The following is a 22,283-nucleotide window of genomic DNA, read 5'->3' on the forward strand; positions in this document are numbered from 1 at the left end:
GAGTTACCCCAAAACACCTTTCTTATACAATATACAGTATGTACCAATTATATTATTGGGTGACAGAAACTGCAATCCTACCTGGCTCTGTGTCCTGAGTTACAGCTCAGGGTACACAAACATAGACATTAACCTGAGAGCAAACTATTTCTCCGATCTATAATATACTATATGTTTCAGTCCTTCACATAAAATAACTACTAGACCTTCTACAAAAACAACTTATGAAAGTTACATATTTAATTTAGACTTGCTTCTAAATAAACCCTGTCAAGACTTCCAAAAGTGTATACCTACAGTATAGCTCCATTAATTCACTCACCAACCCATTATCCCCAATAAATTACAGTAGGTACAAAAGCATACACAATTATAACTTGTGCCAACATGTTATTTGATAAGTACCTTTTGTTTGTCCTTTTTAGTGGAAAAGTGCAGTAAAACCCTACGGTTTATTAAACAAGTAATTATTACACAGGAGAAAATTAGGTTTTCTTTTTTCTTTTCTTTTTTACATTTCCTGTACATTTTCAGTGTTTATTTCCAGCATGTGATTCATATTGATGAAAACCTACAGACAATCTAATGTTTATCTGAAGAAGTGCTAACTGGTGTTATTACTATGCCTGACCCATATTGGTTTTGGTTTGCGATTAAAAGCTCAGAATCGTGTTTCGGCGTATAGGCTGTTTCATGGAGAGTGGTCCGACAGGCATGATGATGGACAGACTCCATTAGCTGCATCTCTGAGAGGTGAAAGGTGGGCGAGGGTGAGAGTTTATAGGGGTCAGGAGGTGAAGTAGGAGTTTTGCATGGAGTAGAGGCGGTCAATTGGGTTTCCCACAACTCGTCCTGGCAGGAGACCACCATCTCCCGTCGCCAAGAGACAGTCACCGAGGTGACTGAGACTCCCATCGCTGTCCAGATCGTGGAAAACTGTCTCTGAGTCTGGGAGGAAAACGGAGTATGTTGAGTCTGAATGGGAAGACCACGGGAATAAACACATTATATGAAATAGAACTGTTAGGGCAACATCTGCAATCTACTAGCCCCCCCCACCCCCATCCTTCCACTTACCATAAGGGTGGAGCTCATTGGTCAGCTGAGGTGGTGTAAGCCCATGTCGGAATGGCTCTCCTCCATATATATTAGGGTCCAGGGCCAGTAGTTGCTGACGTGGCAGGGAGGGGTACCCCAGCAACCCATCCATGCCATGAGTACTAGAACCATCTGTGTGGATGGACACAAAAAAACACCATCAATATCAACCTCTCTTTTTCACAGCAATCAATAGTCTGTACAGTATGTACGCATGTATGTATTGTAGTTGAAAAGTGCCACGGCCCGCAGCCTGCCGGGCCCTGTGCGAGACTATTTCAAATAGGTACAGCTTTTACTTCCGTTGAAACCGTATATCATAGGTCACCGATTTCAAGGTAACGCAACACAGGAACCACCGCTAGTGTTTTTGGTCGGACAACAGTGTCTTAACCAATCAGTGGGAGGAAACTCTAAAATAGCACGTCCAGTCGGGGAGCAGCGACAATCGTGCTGGCGGTGGCCGAATGAACGCACGCACGTTCATTCACTGGGCGCGCAAACGCACACAGTGTTGTTCTTGATTGTGTAACACCAAAGCCAAAGTACAAACTACGTTTCATACTAGTTGAAAAGCATTCTCCGTCCCTGGGTGGGCTTCAACCACCATCCTTTCGGTTAACAGCCGAACGCGCTAACCAATTGCGCCACAGAGACTACATTGCACACATCACTACCAAAGACTGAACAGGGAGATCACCTCTCCACAAATTGTTTTCATACTAGTTGAGCATTTTAAATCTGAATCGAAATAGTTTTGGGTGAAAGTTCTACTATTTGTACCAAAATGACTGCAAAAGATTGGTGCCATTTGTTTCAAAAAGCTTTATACTATATAACTGCATAACATGTACATTTCATACAATGACACATTGTGACATAGCTCAGTTTACACAATGCTGCCCCCCTCCAAGTTCCAACTGTATACTGTATACCATTTTCACACAAAACGTATGTTTTCCTATACCTGTAAAGCCCCTTTGAATTGAAAAAGCATTCTCCGTCCCTGGGTGGGCTTGAACCACCATCCTTTCGGTTAACAGCCGAACGCGCTAACCAATTGCGCCACAGAGACTACATAGTGTTGCAGTGCACACATCACTAAAGACTGTACAGGGAGGCCACCTCGGCCCGCTCAGGCCCCCAGCACCGCCCACCCCCCATGTCTACTGTATATGTCAAAATGTCCTTGAGCAAGACACTTAACTACTCCCTGGGTGCTGTGTTAATAGCACCGACTGCTATTGATACAATGATACAAGTAGTTATAGGTAAATAGTACAGAGGACGAATTCTCACTACAGTATGTGGAAATGTAGTGATAAATACTCCCAAACAACTAAAGGCGATTCAATTATTATTATTATTATTGTTATTATTATTATACAATATCTTGGGTTTTTCCACCTGCCTCCTCTCTTTAATTGTCAAAACTGAACTATGGATACGTTTAAACGATTTAACCACTTTCAACCCAGTGTCCGCATTTCAGTCATTATACACAAAAATAATCAATTATTATTTATTTTTTTTAAGCAAAAAAAGTTAGTCTCTCTTACCCTCACTGTCGTCATTGCTCTGTCGGCCCCCTCTGCTGGGGCCCCTCCTGGCCCCTCCCAGCTGCTCTTGTTCCTGCTGTTGCTGCTGCTGTTGCTGCTGCCGGCGAGCTATCTTCTTCATCTGACATAAGCACATGTTAGTTTTTCTTTTTAAATCACTTCCCAAAATCCATTGTTGTAGCCTACGTAGCTTTTAATTAACCATTTTGGGCGGGAACCCCTTTTGGTGTTTTAACTAAGCATTATGTTATACTTTAGCTATTTTTTTTAAAATCGTAAAAATGCGGCACAAATCTTTGAATATATATTCTTTCAGAGCCAACGTTTTTTTATTTCGACGTCAGGCCTAAATGGGTTAAGTGATGCTCTGATTGTGTCCTATTGCTTTATTACACTTTATTACACTTACACTTCATTACACGTTGTGTGTTATATTCATTGTGTTTCATGTTTACAATTGAATATTGTATGTCTTTGACTGTAAAGAACTTTGTAACTCTATAATAATAATACTATTATATATATTATATGATCTCTAGGAATATGTAGTGCATCTAACCTTTGCTCTCTGGTTTTGAAACCACACCTGCACGACTCGCACTGTCAGCCCCGTCTCTGCGGCCAGTGTCTCTCTCACCTGCAGTTGAAAGACAAACGACTTGATGGTAATAACCTACAGCAGTGGTTCCTACAATAACTGATTGTATGGATCAGTAAATATCCAGTTTGATAACCTTTAGTATGAATTGTATTTAATGATTACTTTTATTTCAAAACTTTAAAGAAAATATTATACAATTGTGATATGGCATAAGTGGTCTGTAAACATAAATATCGGATCGGATAAAAATCAGTATCGGCAGATACTCAAAATCAAATCGGAGCAAAAAACGTGATTGGGACATCCCTAATTGTGATGCAGCTCATTGTGAGCCTGTAGATTGGCTATTTTCACTGTCGAAATAGGACATTGGAGATTAATTCATCATGTATTTTAATAAGTTTAAGTAACGGGACGATGCCAAAGTTCTCTTTTGGGGCTCAAACTGAAAAGTTTAGGAAGCCTGCCCTACAGCCTATGAAGAGTAGAAAAATATGCTGGCATTGCTCACCTTCCGGCACGGCTTAGAGGACACTTCAAAGGATGCCTTGAAAGCACGCCGTTGTTGGGTGGTCAGGATGGTCCGTGGTCTTTTGGATCGCTTGTGTTCCTTCCCTTCTTCACCAGCCTTCCCACCTCCAGAGCCCCCTCCACCGTCCTCATCCTCACTTTTAACTGAGTGAAACGGACACATAAATATCACATTCAGGACGGTCACAATTTAAATTCCGAGGCTGACTGAGGAAATCTAGGCAGAGAAAATGGAAACATCGAGGATTAAACACTTAAACCACAGCATCTGTATTCTTGGGGAAACGAATATATAGCAGATCTATGTTCTATTTTCAGTGAAGATATTTAATGTAGAGGGAAAACAGAAACGTTTCTAGCATAGAGCCCTGAGGGACTCTGGTCAACCATGTATGGCATTTAAAAGTGGTTAAGTTGCCCTGGAGCGATGTACTTAAGAACTCCAGTGAAGCTGCTCTGCTGCCAACAGCAGAACAATTTAGTCCATATTGGGATTCCCAGAGGAGGGAATGTGTGAAACTGAATAGCAGGCATGTTGTGTGTGTCCATATACCCTGGAAAATACTCAAGAGGTTCAGCAGGGCAAGTACAACTATCATAAATTAACTTAAACTGGGCTTGGACCTCTCTGTTACTTCAGTGGTTTTCAACCGTATTCATGTCAAGGTCTATTATTTATTTGGCATTTGAGCCACAGACCAACGTCAGACCATACACCATTTGAAGAGTCTCTTAGACCCAAGACTTAGAATATTTTGTCATCGTTGGATCAGACTTTGACCACAATTCCATGCTGTATTGATGTGGTACCATAGGAGAGATAACAGGCAAACGTTGATCCAAATAACAATTCTTCTATACAGCCCTCATCTTACATAGCATAAAATGAAACCTGGTTTAATTTTACACTCTTGAGAGTTAAAGATCTATAAGCGTCCATTTGGTTACTAACTCTCCATCATTTACAGTAGCTGGGGACAACCTGCATTGGAACTCCCTCAACAAGGACCACTGCAGCGTTACCTGATTCAGTCGGCGTGGGACTGATGGCGGCCAGCATCTCCCTCTCCTTCTCGTAGTCGACGCGGCACAGCAGCTGGCCCTCCTTCAGCACAAACTCGTCGCCTCTCTGCAGGCGGCGCTCGCACTCGCAGCAGCTGAAGCAGCCCAGGTGGTACACCTGCCCCAGCACGCGCATGATCAGCTCTGAGCGCCCGATCACCTGTAGGCACGCACTGCACTTCCTCACAAACAGCCTGCGGACGGACGCACACACAGGAGTCAACTCTGACGGCTTCCTTTTTTCAATGACGAAAACAAAATAAGAAGTAAATGAAAACTAAGCTACGATGACTAAAACTAGACACTAAATATCCTGATATCTTGTTAACAAATAAAAACTAGGCTACAATGTTAGGGAGGGACTAGTGGAGAACAGAAGAGATCCAGTAGAACTAAGACAAATCATTGTATGCCTGGTTGGTTGTATGCAGGTGTCACTATCCGGAAATAGCTGATGAGTATAAATCAAGCATTTCATTCAACGCCACCAAAATACTAAAAACTAAATGGAATTTTATTCAAAAGACTATGACTACAACTAAATCAACATCTGCTGCCAAAATCAGAAAAAGAACACAAAAACAAACTGGATGTGTGTGACAAAACACAGCAGAGATGGAGAAAGCACTTTTTAACAAATTTACTCTTGTGTCGAATGCTTGGGGATATAGCCAGTTAATTCAAGGTCATATAAACCACCAACTCTGCACAACACACATTGTTAATTACAAGTTGTCAGTATTGTGGAATTATTTATGTTCATCCCCTCTAACAACAGCAGGTGGCAGTAGTTAACCATTGATGGAGGAGCTATACCTGTCATGACATGTTCACCCATAATACTTGCATGTGGCGATCTAAAGCAGTGGTAATATGTATTTGGCATATTAAAATATTTTGTGCCAGGGATCCCCCATACAAGATTTGTATTTTTTAAATGTTTCAAAAGTATTCAAAATTCTTTCTTGAAGATTTCTTTGAAAATAGCAGATTTCCAAGCTCACAGTTCGTTGCGATGCAAGACATCATTGTGAGCTCGTAGATCAGCTATTTTCAAATAGCCAATGTATATACTGTCACATTTTTTAAGTGGAAAAACAGATTTTGAATGATGCTATATTAACTAATATAATAACCCCCCGTCCCCCGTCCCCCACACACACACACACACACACACACACACACACACACACACACACACGGACCCCTGGGGGTCTCCGGACCCCAACCTTGAGAACTAAAGCGCAGGTTGAACAAAGTTTCACATTTTCTCCACTTTCATAACAGACTAATTTCCACGGTCCATTGGTCATCTCCCCCCATGATCACTTTCTCCCTTTGTCCCTCTTATCTCTCCTCCTGTGAGATGTTATAGCCCTTAAATTTATCTCCCGCCTCGCCATCTTTTCACATCCTCATTTCCATTCAGTAGGCCGGAGAGACACTGCCACTAAATTCCTCTCAAATCCCTGTTCTCTCACTTGCTTCCCTCCCCCTCCCTCCGTGGCATTTTCTGCCAGCATTCCCAGTTCTCCCTCACGCCCTCCCAGCCCGCCTCCCCAGTTCACTGAAACTAATAAAGACAGGATTAATTAGATTGTTGTTTAAACAGTGCGATGGCCAGACAGACGCTGTAAACTCATAACCAGGGATTGAGGATAGCATGGGGTTAATCTCTCGCCTCTCTCTTATGCACACACACAAACACACACACACACACACACACACACACACACACACACACACACACACACACACACACACACACACACACACACACACACACACACACACACACACACACACACACACACACACACAACGCACATACATACATACATAAAGTCACGTAAGCATACACACAATCACATATACCGTGACACATATACAGATATTGTCTGGTTACCCAGGGCAACAATACCCTATGCTATCCTCGTACCTGTGTGAGTACAATACATCTGCAACACACCTGCCATGAGTACATATTGATATCGAGGAAGCTTTGGTCTATTGGAGCATCACATATCACATCAACCAGACGATTTTGGAAGACAGTCAGAGGATAGATGTAAAATTCAAAAGATACTTAAGTTGGCAGGTGGGACAATGTGCAGAAAATAATAAGCGAAACCTGAAGGGAAAGAGAGAGGGGATGGATAACGGGGGAGCGGGGTGAGAGGGGTGGGGCGGAGGACACAAGTGTTGATGCTCCCTGACTGAGTGATAGGAAGGTGTTGCTGCCCAAATCTGGAGAGCAGAGAAGGAGCCAGGTCTGCACATTAGAGCCCCTAATCTGTGATTCTGTCCCAAACGCAGCTGCTGCGGCTAATCTCTATCAATCCATCTGCCAAACGCTCCCCAAATTCCCCAAATGACAGTGTCGCTAACTTAACATCATAACACAAACACAGGCATCGCAGTAGGCAAACAAATCTGTTATGGTACTGTATATGTACTGTATGTGCATTCTACTTCACCTTCATGCTTATAATATTCTGTGGAAGCACAGCATCACATTTTCATCAGTTTTTGCTTAGTTGTACACAAGGTCATAGTAATGTATAACATGTCCCATTTCATCCACTAGCGCCAACAAAAGATCATCATTTCAGTCCTTTGCTCCGCCTCCATGCCTATAGTTACAACCGCATACCTCGACTCAACTACTACTCGCATCACAAACTCATTTCTGCTCACAGTGAAAACATACAACAGTATACGCTCTTGAAAGTAGACTAATAACACTGGCTTTTGACTAGCCCTTTCCTTAATCGGAGTGTGCACAGCGCAGTGAGAATTTACTCAACATGGCAAATGAAGGTAACTTGGGGCAACTGTCGCAGAGGGGGGTCTGTAAGTAGATCAGTCTAATCCTTCTAATAGAAGTATCATTCACACTGGCCGGGGGATATAGCTCTCAATAAATCACAATGGACATAATGGTTTAACCATTTGCTGAGCAGCTAAGCCACACGACAGAGGTAAATTTGGCCACAATGCCAAGTTTAAACAGTCTACTCAGAGACAACCTCCTGTTGGCTTACTTTATGATTCAATATTTATATTTTAGAAGTTAAACCACTATATCTTTTTTATTGGATTGTAGTCAATAATCATTGTCTGAATAATGTGTTTGGACATTCTCATTTAAATTGCACATTGGCAGAGCCATTGAACATGCTAATGTTCAATCTTAATGTTGGTTCATTCAATTCTAGATGAATCTAGGTTAGTTCAATTAATGTATAAGACCATGAGGTGGCACATGGGAAAAGGGGATTTGTCTTGTTTTGTTTTGTTTGCCAAGGTGTCTGCGAGGACATCTTCACGTGGACATTACTTGTGGTGGCTATTCATTTCATGAAGTGATATGATCTGTACCAAGCATCCCTGTTCTTGGCCATAAATAGCAGATCTACAAGCTCACAACAGGTCATAACATGTCGGCTGGCTGTTTTAAGCACAGAGCCGACCCCAGTCAACTAAGTAAGCCTAGTTGTTTACTACCGTAAGTATAGAGGGTTTTAACTTTTAACCCATTCAGACCTAAAACCTAACCTAACCACCTAAAACACCTGACCTATAAGTTTTCTGAAAACCTTCCAAAACAAATAAAAAAATGATGACATAGCTATTTATCAGGTGAAACAAGCACTGTCTCCGTTTCTTTTCTTTTTTCCTGCTCTCCAAGTAAGCTCATAACATTAGCCAGTGTTATCAGACGCTCCGTGTTATAGCTTAGGAGACAGCCAATCATGACTAGGTTGCTACCACGCGATTGGCTGGTGGAGTTTCAGAGTATGTGGTCAGACTCCCATTGACTTAGGTGGCGTTTCAGAGTATGCATGGGGTCAGACTCCCATTGGCTTAGGGGGCAATCAATCATGACTAGGTCACAAATAAAAACGGGCCTGTTGCAGGTTGACGTAAATGCTAGGGCTACATGTGTATAGCAACAACTAATGACACAGAGGTAGCTCCCGGATTGAAAGGTATAACAACATATACTGTAGGTTCCAACAGGTCTAAATATCAAAGAGAGTCTCCAGAGTCAAAGCATTCAAACGGGTGTCAACCAGTACAGATCTATGGCCAGATTCAGTCACAACTGGTGAATCTGAATCTGGTGATGATGGGGGGAGCAAAGGGTATGAGACCCCAGATTAAAAGATTGAAGTTGGAGAAGCTTGGAAGTAAAGTGGGTGATGTACAGAAACAGATATGTGGTGAGTTTTGTCAGCTCATTCCTCTGCTCATGTTGTATTGTCTGCGTGTACAGTAAGTCACAGGACCACGTGGCTCTGACCTAGGCCTATAACATATGTTGTGTGCGTGTGTGTGTACATTTATTATATTTTATGTGTACAGTATACATACTGTACACGCGCACGCATGCATGCACGCACGCACGCACACACACACACACACACTCTGCACATTTTCACCATTTGCTTTCATGATGAAATGATTACTCTACCGTCTACCCGATCTGAGCAAATTCAGGATCATCCAGACCAATGTCCATTAAAACATACAATGCTGTTCTAATTATTCTGGGAATGTCATATGATCCCATCTCTATTTTGACAGGAGCACATGCAGCGCTCTTTGTTTTCTCTCGTTTGGATTTTGTTGTATCAAAGAAAGAAAAACAATTAGACTATAGACCTATACAATATTTTGTAATCTAACGTTCTTAATTAATAAAACAGATTTGACAAAAAAAATAAACATACAATGTAATGTGGAGACCCACCAGAAAGAAGCCTGTCATTCATTTCTGTGTGTACTTTTAGGATAGAGTGCTGTTTGTCAATGTCAAGTGTATTGTGACTATAGGAATATAATGAGGTGTTTGTTCATATGTATATAGTGATAGGTAGGTATACAGTAGGTTCAATCCGAGAACTTACCTATAGTGGCTCACATTGCCACTAAAAGTATGGCAAATGAAGGGCTACTTACGACTGCACTGACATTATAAGCGCAAAATGATATATCATGCAGGAATGCATGCGAAAAGTACAAATGGTATGTAACAATCTTACTTTTAAGTTGCGTTGTGTTTAGAATCCATTTCTTAAGTGTGTGTGCGTGTCTGTGTGTGTGTGTGTGTGTGTGTGTGTGTGTGTGTGTGTATGTGGGGGGCGTGCGTGCGTGCGTGCGTGCGTGCGTGCGTGCGTGCGTGTGTGTGTGTGTGTGTGTGCTTGCAGCGGATATTGCTCTGTGAAGCAAAATGGCTCAGAGCCAGGGTTCTGTAATCACATCATCTCCTTTTATTAAATCTCACTGCACTGCTTCTGTGTTATTAAAATCTCCCAGCATTCCCCACGATACGTGCTACCCTTGCCACTACACACACATGCACGCGTACGCGTGAGTGCACACACGCACGCGAGCACACACGCACACGCACAGGTGTATATACAGTCACACGCACAATTGCACACTTATGTGAACAGTATATATAAACACTGATAAGGTGCATGGTGACAAACATCAATAAAACATCAATAAATTGCTGACAGATGTTGTCATTTGTTTATCTATGGCTGAATGTGGACCCTGGCCGTTCATGCATCATCATTCGATTATCACAAACAGTCTTCTTCCTACCAATCGTAATCTCCAACAATGGCTGTGAAACCAGACACAACTGTCATTGTTGATTTAGTTATATAATCTCTATCATCTTGATTTAATATAGAAAATAGAAAATATGTACAGTACTGGTATAGACTCACATTATTAGTTACCATAATGGTCCGATTATGGCTGGGAACGGGACGATGATCCTTATTATCGTTTATCGTCATAAAAAAATCGCTCACAATAATTGCATCGCAGAGATAGTCATTTATCGTGAAATTGTCTTCCGTCAAACGCTATGCCCGGCAGGGGTGCCCAAAAGGTAGATTGCGATCTACCAGTAGATCACAAAGGCTGTGTAGGTAGATCACAGCATGGCATGGTCCTAAACATATATTTAAAAACATTGGGAAAACATTGGAATCGGACATTTGACATTTGTCAGTAGCATTACAAAGTTATATACAAAAACACCCTACCAATTCCATTTCCCCTCTATTTCCCCATTCCAAGTGTCTTTGTGTTATGTCTTGCTGTATGTAACGCCAGCGACGCTATTCCAAAGCTCCCTCGGGTACATTTTTAAACACATTTCAGCAATGGGATCATATTTTTTCTGCTGGGTAGATCTTGTTGAGCTGGTCATTTTGAAAGTGGCTTACAAGTCAAAAAAGTGTGGGCACCCCTAGCGGCTAGGGTGAATTAACTGTTGTTGAGCTGCAAATTCAGCACCACTTAAACCCTCCATACTTGATAAAACAGACCTGTAAAGAGTGCATTTGGTACGCTCTTATTTCATTTAACACAAATCGATTAGTCACAAATAGCAGATCTACAAGCTCACAACGCAGTGCAACGCAACACGCTGTGAGCTTGTAGATCTGCTGTTTTGGGGTTCAAGTGGTTGACAAAAGTGCCATAAAAATAAAAATAAAAACATGTTTTAAGCACATTTTGGTTATCGCGATAATATCGTTAATCACAATCATTTTAGCCACAATAATCTTGACATGTCATTTTCTATCGTCCCATCCCTAGTTCTGGCTGGAGAAGACACTGTAAGGATGCTGATTCTCACAGTTATACAGTTACTGGAGAAGACACTGTAAGGATGCTGATTCTCACAGTTATACAGTTACTTGGCACGGCTCGAATTGTAAAAAGGTTCTGAGAGCAACTCTACATGGGATCAGGGCCGGGAGACTCCAGCCCTCTTTTGTGACAGCATATGATATTACAAGATCACATGCAATATACCTGTGTAAAGTATCAACAAAAAAACGGCATGACAAGTGTGTGTGTGTGTGTGTGTGTGTGTGTGTGTGTGTGTGTGTGCGTGTGTGTGTGTGTGTGTGTGTGCGCGCGCACGCATCTGTGCGTGCGTGATTCTGTGTGTCACTTACACCTGATGCTAAGAAGAATGAATGCTATGTGTGGGGATATGGATGAGTATGCGCGCGTGTGTGTGTGTGTGTGTGTGTGTGTGTGTGTGTGTGTGTGTGTGCGTGTGCGTGCGTGCGTGCGTGCACATGCATGCATGCACGAGTGTGTGCGTGTATGTGCGCGGCTGCATGCGCCCGTGTGTGTGTGTGTGTTAGTTTAGATAAAACAGTTAATCCCCAGGCCACCAGAACGCAATATCCTGTCTGCCCGTTTCTCATTTCCTGTCTCTCTCTGGCGGAGCGGGATGCGGCGGGGAGGGGGTGGATGGTGTTCTAGTAGTGGGGGACAGCGGGGAGGGGGTGGGATGGTGTTGTAGCGGGGGACAGCGGGACCCGTTGCCCCAGAAACAGGAGATACAGCCACCCTATTCGAGAATGTCTACGCTGCTCTCCGTATCTCTCCTTCTCTGCTCCAGCCCCCATTCTCTCCCTCTCTCTCCCTCTCTCTCTCCCTTTTTTTGTTGCTCTTCTTTTATTATCTCAGATTTAATAAAGGCAAGGCGCGCAGCTTGTTCTGCCATGAAACATTTATTAGCTGTCTGTAATGAAATTGTTGTGGGGGTGGAAAGATGATGGGAACTCATCACACATTATGCAAAAAAAAAAAGAAAAGAAGAAACAGTGGCAATATTACCGGGGGGTGTTGGGGGGTTACAATACACACCACTCCTCACACCGTCCTCCCTGATGTTGCTTCCCCCCCCCCCCCCCCCAAAAAAACCCCTCTCAGACACCTCTCGTTCATCCATCCTTTCTTCAAACGATACACGAGTGTAAGCTTCCCCTGTGTTCCCTCATTCCTATCATAAAAACTCCATCTCTTCTTCTTTCTGTTGTTTTATCATAGTAGAAGAATATATATTTTAATATCTAGCTCTATCGCTCTGGTTCTTTCATTTCCAGTCCAGAAAAAGGGTGATTTACAGTTGTCTGCCGGTGTCGTGCAGCAATGAAGTTCACAACAAGTTACGCTATGACACGTTGGTTGTATTGTGAGTTTGCACGCTCCAGATCTGCTTTTTCCTGTGTGTGTGTAAAGGCAAAAGTATAAGTTTGACACACATCTCTACATCATCTGGTGAAAGGGGGAGGTCATTTGTGGTTGAGAGGGGACCAGACCATTCGAAAGTTTTAGAGCCACATTATATATAAAATATTATGTCTAGCCTCTCAGTATATGGATATATATGGCGTTGTGAGCATACTGTATCTCGGTGCCTGTGTGACTGTGCAGACTCCCTACAGACATCAGACAGCAGACTCTCAGGCTGAGCAGCCAAGACAAACGCACTATGGAACCGTATACCTTCCCTAAACTTGGGTTAGATTCAACACAGAGACAGCGCTCTTAATCATCTAAATAAATAAACGTCCAGTGGTTCAGCCTCGCTGCATAAAGCATGAGGTCCATAATGATCACTGCACTGCGAGCTACTCACGTCTAACTACCGTAATTATCTCACACAAAAGTGAGCGACATCCACGGCCACAATACTAGAGGGAGCGACAACGATCTGATACCGTCCAATAGAACAAACAAGGGTAACTTGAAGCTTCCTTCAAAACAGGCCTGAAAATCCATCTTTCATGCAGGGGGCCATTTCTCCCATAGAAAGGTGATGGCATTCATTCCCCCCCCCCCCCTCTTTTTGTGTTATTCTTTTAGCCCAATGTTAAATGTATGTATGACTGTAGCCCATGCTGTTTTGCATTTCTGTCTAATAAAGCATTCAATCAATCAATCAATCAATCAAAAGCAACCTATCACCATTCAGCCACGTGACGCTAATCAATGCTTTATACGTAGGCGATGAAGAGCTCTTCATCAACTCTTTGACTTCTCCCAAATAGCGCTTCTCTGCAGACCAGTGTCAGGCCTGTCATCACTGCAAGAACAGGACCATAGGTAATTAGCGCTGTACCCCAATCAGCCCACACCATCAGCACACCCCCCCCATCCCAAGACACAAAGAGCCGCTTGGTGGGGACAGTGGGGGCGCGATTAAGAGAAAACGAGGGATAAACAGAGAGATAAACTGATTGGTGTCATCGCCGCTATCAATCTCAACAAGAAGGAAATGAGGTTTGGAATAGAGAAATATTATTACAAAGCAGACAGTGATGAACGAGGTAATGGGGGAGACAAAAGGTGGGGTGAGGATGGGTGGGGAGGGGTAGGACTAGGAAGACGTGATCTCTATCCTAAATCCCAGTGTTTTATAGCAGCAGCACTCTGACTGTCTGACATGCACACGCATGCACACACGCACAGTGTTTGTTACTACTATACTTGTGAGGACAACACCTACACCTAACATCAATTGCACATCATTTGTACCTTTTTGTGCCATTTTGACCATAAACCTAAAGCCTTATACTTATAGCATGCACACCGATGTCTTGCACCAAAAACACCGATCTACAAGCTCACACTGCAACATGCTGCAGGGCGTTGAGACGGGTTTTGAGCTTGTAGATCTGCTATTTTGATGTGGCGCAGCCACCATTGCTGTTCAGCAATGTGTGTCCCTTTGTATGTCTGTATGTATGTGACAAAGTGGCGCTGTTGAGCTTCACACTGTGCACAAGTGCATGATGGGAAGCTGAGTGTTTTTAGCAGCCATTAAACGATTTCAGGTGTGACAGTACAGTACAGTAGACTCCACACGGACCACACGGTAACTCTGTCATTTCTCAACCGTTTCAGACGCAGGGCGGCTTGCCGGAACCAGGCCGGCACCCTGGGCACGTTCCTGTGGGTCTGGAAGTTCCGGGGACTCATTTGACACGGGTGTGATTTTTGTGTATGCATGCGCAGGGCCAGCAAGTGACAAAGTATAAATCTACCTAACCCTAACACATAAACCTAACTTGTAAATACATGATCCCTTAATACCCCAAACCCAACTGGACTGTTTTCAATTGTAAGCGTACCTCTTTTAACCATAAAACAATCATTTCTCTCGTGAGGACCATGTTAAAATGTCCTCTCTATTCCTCAAAGTCTATTATACATTTGGCCCACAAGTATAGTAATACAAGCACAAACAAACACACAGATGCACGCATGCACGCACACAAGCACACACACGCACCCACGCGCGCACACACCGTAACCTGAGAGAAAGAACTCTTGGCCCTTTGACTTTACACACAGACACACACGCATGCACGCACACACATACACTGACACACACAGCAGTTAGGTAAGCAAAAGTGACTCTGTGCTGTGACTGTGGGGGTCTTTCTCTGTAGAGACATAGGGGTTGTAAAGCCAGACATGGCCTCAGAGCCCTTCATCCCACAGAGTGATGCATTAAAGCAGGGGTTTGGAAAACATCCACTCAGTGACCTGCATGGCTCACACAGTTTAGAGGTGGTCTGCATGGAGGCTTATGAGAAGAAGCCCGCCGACCCCCATAGAGCCTGCATGACTACCATCAACTCTGACCATAGAGCCTGGCTACCGTTAACTCTGACCATAGAGCCTGGCTAACGTCAACTCTGACCATAGAGCCTGCATGGCTACCGTTAACTCTGACCATAGAGCCTGCATGGCTACCATTAACTCTGACCATAGAGCCTGCATGGCTACCGTTAACTATGACCATAGAGCCTGGCTACCGTAAACTCTGACCATAGAGCCTGCATGGCTACCGTAAACTCTGACCATAGAGCCTGCATGGCTACCGTTAACTCTGACCATAGAGCCTGCATGGCTACCATTAACTCTGACCATAGAGCCTGCATGGCTACCGTTAACTCTGACCATAGAGCCTGCATGGCTACCGTTAACTCTGACCATAGAGCCTGGCTACCGTTAACTCTGACCATAGAGCCTGCATGGCTACCGTTAACTCTGACCATAGAGCCTGGCTACCGTTAACTCTGACCATAGAGCCTGGCTACCGTTAACTCTGACCATAGAGCCTGGCTACCGTTAACTCTGACCATAGAGCCTGGCTACCGTTAACTCTGACCATAGAGCCTGGCTACCGTTAACTCTGACCATAGAGCCTGGCTACCGTTAACTCTGACCATAGAGCCTGCATGGCTACCGTTAACTCTGACCATAGAGCCTGCATGGCTACCGTTAACTCTGACCATAGAGCCTGGCTACCGTTAACTCTGACCATAGAGCCTGCATGGCTACCGTTAACTCTGACCATAGGGCCTGCATGGCTACCGTTAACTCTGACCATAGAGCCTGCATGGCTACCGTTAACTCTGACCATAGAGCCTGCATGGCTACCGTTAACTCTGACCATAGAGCCTGCATGGCTACCGTTAACTCTGACCATAGGGCCTGCATGGCTACCGTTAACTCTGACCATAGAGCCTGCATGGCTACCGTTAACTCTGACCATAGGGCCTGCATGGCTACCGTTAACTCTGACCATAGAGCCTGCATGGCTACCGTTAACTCTGACCATAGGGCCTGCATGGCTACCGTTAACTCTCGTTAACTCTGACCATAGAGCCTGCATGGCTACCGTTAACTCTGACCATAGGGCCTGCATGGCTACCGTTAACTCTGACCATAGAGCCTGCATGGCTACCGTTAACTCTGACCATAGGGCCTGCATGGCTACCGTTAACTCTGACCATAGGGCCTGCATGGCTACCGTTAACTCTGACCATAGAGCCTGCATGGCTACCATTAACTCTGACCATAGAGCCTGCATGGCTACCGTTAACTCTGACCATAGAGCCTGCATGGCTACCATTAACTCTGACCATAGGGCCTGCATGGCTACCGTTAACTCTGACCATAGAGCCTGCATGGCTACCATTAACTCTGACCATAGAGCCTGCATGGCTACCGTTAACTCTGACCATAGAGCCTGCATGGCTACCTTCAACTTCAACCTACTTTCCACCACGACCAGTGGTGGAAAGTAACTAAGTGCTGTACTCAAGTACAATTTTGTATTTCCAATTTCAAATACTTTTACCTCTACTCCACTATACATCTCAGATCCAAATATTGTACTTTTACTCAACTACATTTATTTGAAAAATGTATACCGTAGTTACTTTGTAGATTTTGATTAAAATTACAAAAAGAATACACCACTTCTTATTCTTCTGCATTGTGAGCTTGTAGATCGGCTATTTTCCAAATGATTTTTATACATTTGAAAACTTAAAACGGTGTATTCTGCATAATAAGTACTTTTACTTTTGGTACTTTAAGTACATTTTGATGACTTTTGTACTTTTACTCAGGTAATTCTATATTGAAGTATTGATACTTTTACTTTTTTGAGTACTTTTTCCACCACTGGATGTACAGGCACTGTTGACCAGGGCACACAAGGCTCATGGCTCAGTTAACAACCAACAACCATTATGTCTATAACACTAAACAAGATCAACATGTGTGTGTGTGGGTGTGTGTGCGTGCATGGCTGAGTGCGTGTGTGTGCAACTGTGCATGCGTGTGCGTGAGTGTGAGACACAGGAGGAACACACCCATGGCTGCCAGTACCACTACAACACATGCCCTATCTGCAATACAACATGTGGCTCCAGGATAGGACTCTTTAGTACGAACGCACCGTTAAAGGGCCACTTCATCCCTTTTGCAACCAGATCTTATTTTAATGATGTTTGGGAGACAAGAAACACTTTCCTGGGGTTTTTATGTGGCTAATTTGTGTTTTTAGATATTTCAGTATTTCAAAGTGTCCATGGGCTCCATGATGTAATGGACACTGGGCTCACTTATTTCCTGGACTACATGTTGTCTCAATCAGACAGCCCTCCCCCTATCTACAAGGAGGAGCAGTGGACCAAAGCATTATGGGAATACACTTTGAAATTCTGAAATATCTAAAAACACAAATTACCCACATAAAACCCCCCAGGAAAGTGTTTCTTGTCTCCCAAACATCATTAAAATAAGATCTGGTTGCAAAAGGGGTGAAGTGGCCCTTTAAGAACATAAGTGGACGTCATCATCGGATTTGATGGACAACCACAAGAAAGCGTGTGTTTGCGTGCGTGTGTGTGTGTGTGTGTGTGTGTGTGTGTGTGTGTGTGTGTGTGTGTGTGTGTGTGTGTGTGTGTGTGTGTGTGTGTGTACAATAAATGATGATCAGCAATTCAGGGAACCAGACACCATCGATTTTCGGTATCTAGGGAATAGATGAGATCAGTCGAGTATTTTGAACCAAATTTGAATTTGATTATAATGTAGCTTTTAATATAAGATCAAAAAGATTGTATGGTTTGACATGCAACCTCTTTTGCCATCTACCCCAGAAAGAATTTTGCAATATACAGTACCAGTATATATTATTTTTTAAAGTGTTCTGGTCCAAAAGTCAAACATAGTTTTTGTGAGGGTATAAAATGTAATTCATCCACAATCTTTAATAAGTAGTACTCTATATTTTGAATTCATTTTGCAGCACAATAATAAGATAAAAGTCAATAGGATGCGGATGCCTATTTTTTAGGTCATAGCCTACTCTCAAAGATGTTGACTATATTATGTGAATCACTGATAGGAGTCAAATGACAACAACGTACGTCAAATAAACAGCAGTGTTCACATAGTTCCACCGCTGTGTGTGCGTTACCCTAGCATGGGGTTAGCTCCACAACTGTGTGTGCATTGCCCTAGCATGGCGTTGGGCTTGTTTTGAGTTAAGGAGAGGCGGTCTGCCTGTCTGTGAGTGTGTGGGTTTGGGTGATGTAACGAAAGCAAAGTATAAACGTGAAAATATTTGGACAAGCCCGAGATATATTGCAGGAGGAGGAAGTCATGAACTACAGCTCAGCATGTGCCAGGCGACTGGATGGAAGTATACACTACACGCGTTCAGCTACTTCATCCAATCGCTCTTCAAAGTTAAATTTGACAATTAGACATATTTTGTGGCTGACGTCCAAGTGGGGGTCAATCTACTATTGTCAGTTAGCTTCTGTCCCTCTGCTAATTCAGTCAGCTGTTGCCAATTAGGAAGAACAATAGGAGTCCCTATTTTGGGCATGTCATTATAGGTTGGAAATATAATAATTATTATATACACGCACGCAACCAACCACACACACACACACACACACACACACACACACACACACACACACACACACACAAAACAATTCTAATGGGAAATTCTAAACATTTCAGAAAAAAATACATCAGCAAAAATAGAATATTATACTGTAGCTTGTTGATGGGCTATTTTCGCTATTCATTGTGCAACAAAGTACATATAGGGCTGAAGCGGTTAAGAAGACGGAAAAAATATATGCCCCATAAATTCACACATATTTCATATAAATTCTCATACACACACATTCCAAATTCTTGAGCATGGCTCCCCTTATCCGTTACAGTACACACACCTGCTGTAGAGGGGAGGAGTGTGTGTGCATGCGTGCGTGCGTGCGCGCGTCAGCGTGCGAGCGTGTATGCGTGCGCTGATGGACAGACCGCAGGGACAACAAGGAGACATTGTTGCTGATCTGCTGCTGAAGGTCACGGGCAGCACTGTGTGCCAAGTCTGGCACAGAGATGCACAACAAGGCAGGCCTCCATATGCAACGTATAGGGGGCCAAATCAACACTATCGAATAAGACTTTCAATATATACTTATACATGATTATGATAGCCGGGTATACAATTACACGCTTTACGTTACATTTTGTATAGAGGGTATGCGCCATAGAGTATTAAAAGGATAGAGACTAAACTAGCGCGAAGCTCCGCCCCCTCCGCTATTCATGTCAGTGGAAGTTGCTCAGTGGCGTTTTGAAGCACCCGGAAGGCTGCCGGAAGTACCGTCTTTTCGCTGATTCAGCATTTCACTTCCGCATTTGGACACCAAATTTTGGTGTCCAAATGCGGAAGTCCACCCAGAGTGCACCTGGGCTTTACATTGGGCGCTCGGTTGCACGGGGTTTCCTCGTCAAGAATCCACGGGTCCGCCTGCAGTCCTTCCTCTTACCACTAGGGCCCAGCGCTTCAACATTGGAGTGCATAGCTGGCCCCTTGGTATGCGCGTGACATCATCATCATACCCGGAAGTTATACGCCTATTGCCTACTTACTGAGTGGCAAAAAACTATACTTTCTGGCCTTGACAGCCCATACATCCAAACCGAAAAAGTCTTACTTGACTTTAAACAACATTAAATTCACTTTGTCACTCACTTTGCCACTCGATTTGCCATTCATGTTATGCATGCCATACCCTCAATAGGGCCAATAATGTCTGGTTGGAGATGTTTTCATTCACAGACATGAAAATTAACCCATTATTCTCATTTATAATATTGCAATATTTTGGCTATATTTTATTTTAATGTATTTATTTGTTTATTTATTTATTATTTCTCTCTCGCCCTCCCTCTCTCTCTCTCTCTCTCTCTCTCTGGCTCTCTCTCTCTATCCCCCTCCCCCCCCTCTCTCTCTGGCTCTCTCTCTCTCTGGCTCTCCCCCCCCCCCCCCCCTCTCTCTCTCTCTCTCTCTCTGGCTCTCTCTCCCCCCCGCCCCCCCCCTCTCTCTCTCTCTCTCTTCCAGATGTCAGGTGCAGTGGGAGAGTCTGACACTTTTCAAAACAATGATAACAAGCTGCAGGCTCGTCCTTCAGCCGTCTACCCCTGGAGCTCTCTATCGCCACAGGCGTGTGTGTGTGCACACTGTCTGTGGCATAGGGTCTGTCTGTGGCCATGGCCCAGCCATGCACAGTGCAGTGAGTGCACACTGCTAAAATGACCAAATATGGACGCTCGCGCGCAAACACGCACGTATACAATTCATGCGTGCGTCTGGCTAACTGAAAAACTCAAAATGGTATGCACGATATTCTGCCTGGCAGCCTGGACAAACGCTGGCCTGCTGCTGCGCGTCTGCCATGTGCTAAATGCTATCTCGGCTCGGCCCTTTGCGCTTGGCGTGTCGAATACAATAGCCTAAATGAATAACATAACAAGTTAAATTAGTATTGGCATTGGCAACCAGACTACCCTACCTGCTCGACTACCTACAGTTGACCAGCAGCTTTTACACTCTCCCAGACGGGGTTACGATTTGACATGTGTGTAGTGTTGTATCTCTTACTTCTCGTAGTCGTGTTTGCAGTAGAGCAGGCGGTCTCTGCAGTAACAGGTCCCGCTCAGCGCGCTCAGACACACGGCGCACTTCACGCACGACTCGTGCCACGAGCGCTCGTTCACTCTGAGCAGAAAGCGGTCGGCGATGGGAGACTCACAGCCCGCACACACCTCTCCTCCACCGCCGTACTCTGAACCTGCACCGCATCGCACCACACACACACACACACACACACACACACACACGAGGAGACAGGACAGTGAGTGGCACTTTTATGGTGGCATATGATGAGACTCATGAGATGATGAGAGCATAATACCGAACACTTATTTTTATCTATTCACAAAAATAATTGCCCAATATAGGCTATATGGATATGCATGCTATTGAGGCTATAGGCTACAGCTGATTGAGGCTATATAGGCTACAGCTGATTGAAAAATAAATATACCAAAAGGCCTGCTAAGACCAAATAGGTTTAGAGCCGCCTCTAATAGACTCGTTTTCCTTTAATAGACGAGTTAATTAAAGTTTTTAGATTTAAGTTTTTTATTGCCGAAAAGTGCATATAACCACATATTTGTATAGACGTAGGCCTACTGTACCTGTAGGCTACAGTAGCTGTATCTGTCAAAATGATAAAACGCACAAAAAAGATCGAGACGAGAGCTTATTTCCAATCAGTGTGATCCTTTTTGTGCAAAATGTGTAGTGTGAACGGACTGATAGTGCCATGTGTTTGTCACTCACTCACCGAATGGCGTTGAAGATGGAGGCTGTTGTTGCAGACATGACTGAGTCTCTTCTGTTTTCATCCCTTCTCTCCTTCCCTCACTGTGGTCGCTTTAAAAGGGCACAAAAAGGGGATATATTTTTCCCTCGACGCCACTTCACATATGGATTGAATGACCGCAATAATTCCTTATGAATTATAAGAAAGAAAATCAATAATGGAAGGAAGGAATACACACAAACGCACGCACGCAAACACACACACACACACACACACACACACTGTAGCCCCTGTCCTTTTGAAATAGATAAATAATAAATAGAAATCTTTAAAAATCTTGAATGTAGACCAATAAATTGATGTGGCAAATGTATCTTGAACACTGGTGTGTCGGTATGGGCCTTTGCTGATCTCGAAGTTAGTGGAACACCGTGATATGCGGGGGTATTATCAGTATAGGCCTATATTATCTGCCTTCAACTTGAAGTGAACAAGTTGAACATTTTGTTTATCTTGGTCAGAACTCAGAATTTAGAAACGAAATAAGAACAAAACACATGCAGCCTATTCGGAATTAGCCTATCTGGATCAACAACT

The 22,283-nt window shown here is 43.7% G+C and overlaps 1 protein-coding gene across 1 annotated transcript; it reads right to left on the reverse strand.

Annotated features, from left to right (window-relative positions):
• Positions 1 to 787: 787 nt before the first annotated feature.
• On the reverse strand, positions 788 to 21,768 carry lmx1al (LIM homeobox transcription factor 1, alpha-like; the record flags this gene model as incomplete). Its single annotated transcript, XM_080775097.1, has 8 exons — positions 788 to 975; positions 1,078 to 1,230; positions 2,658 to 2,778; positions 3,244 to 3,294; positions 3,770 to 3,933; positions 4,813 to 5,045; positions 20,960 to 21,149; positions 21,708 to 21,768. The coding sequence occupies 8 exons, from the start codon at positions 21,766 to 21,768 to the stop codon at positions 788 to 790; spliced, it is 1,161 nt and encodes a 386-aa protein (XP_080631223.1).
• Positions 21,769 to 22,283: the final 515 nt, after the last annotated feature.

Source organism: Protomyctophum bolini, assembly GCF_963924005.1.
Source record: "Protomyctophum bolini genome assembly, chromosome: 11".
Classification (NCBI taxonomy): domain Eukaryota; kingdom Metazoa; phylum Chordata; class Actinopteri; order Myctophiformes; family Myctophidae; genus Protomyctophum; species Protomyctophum bolini.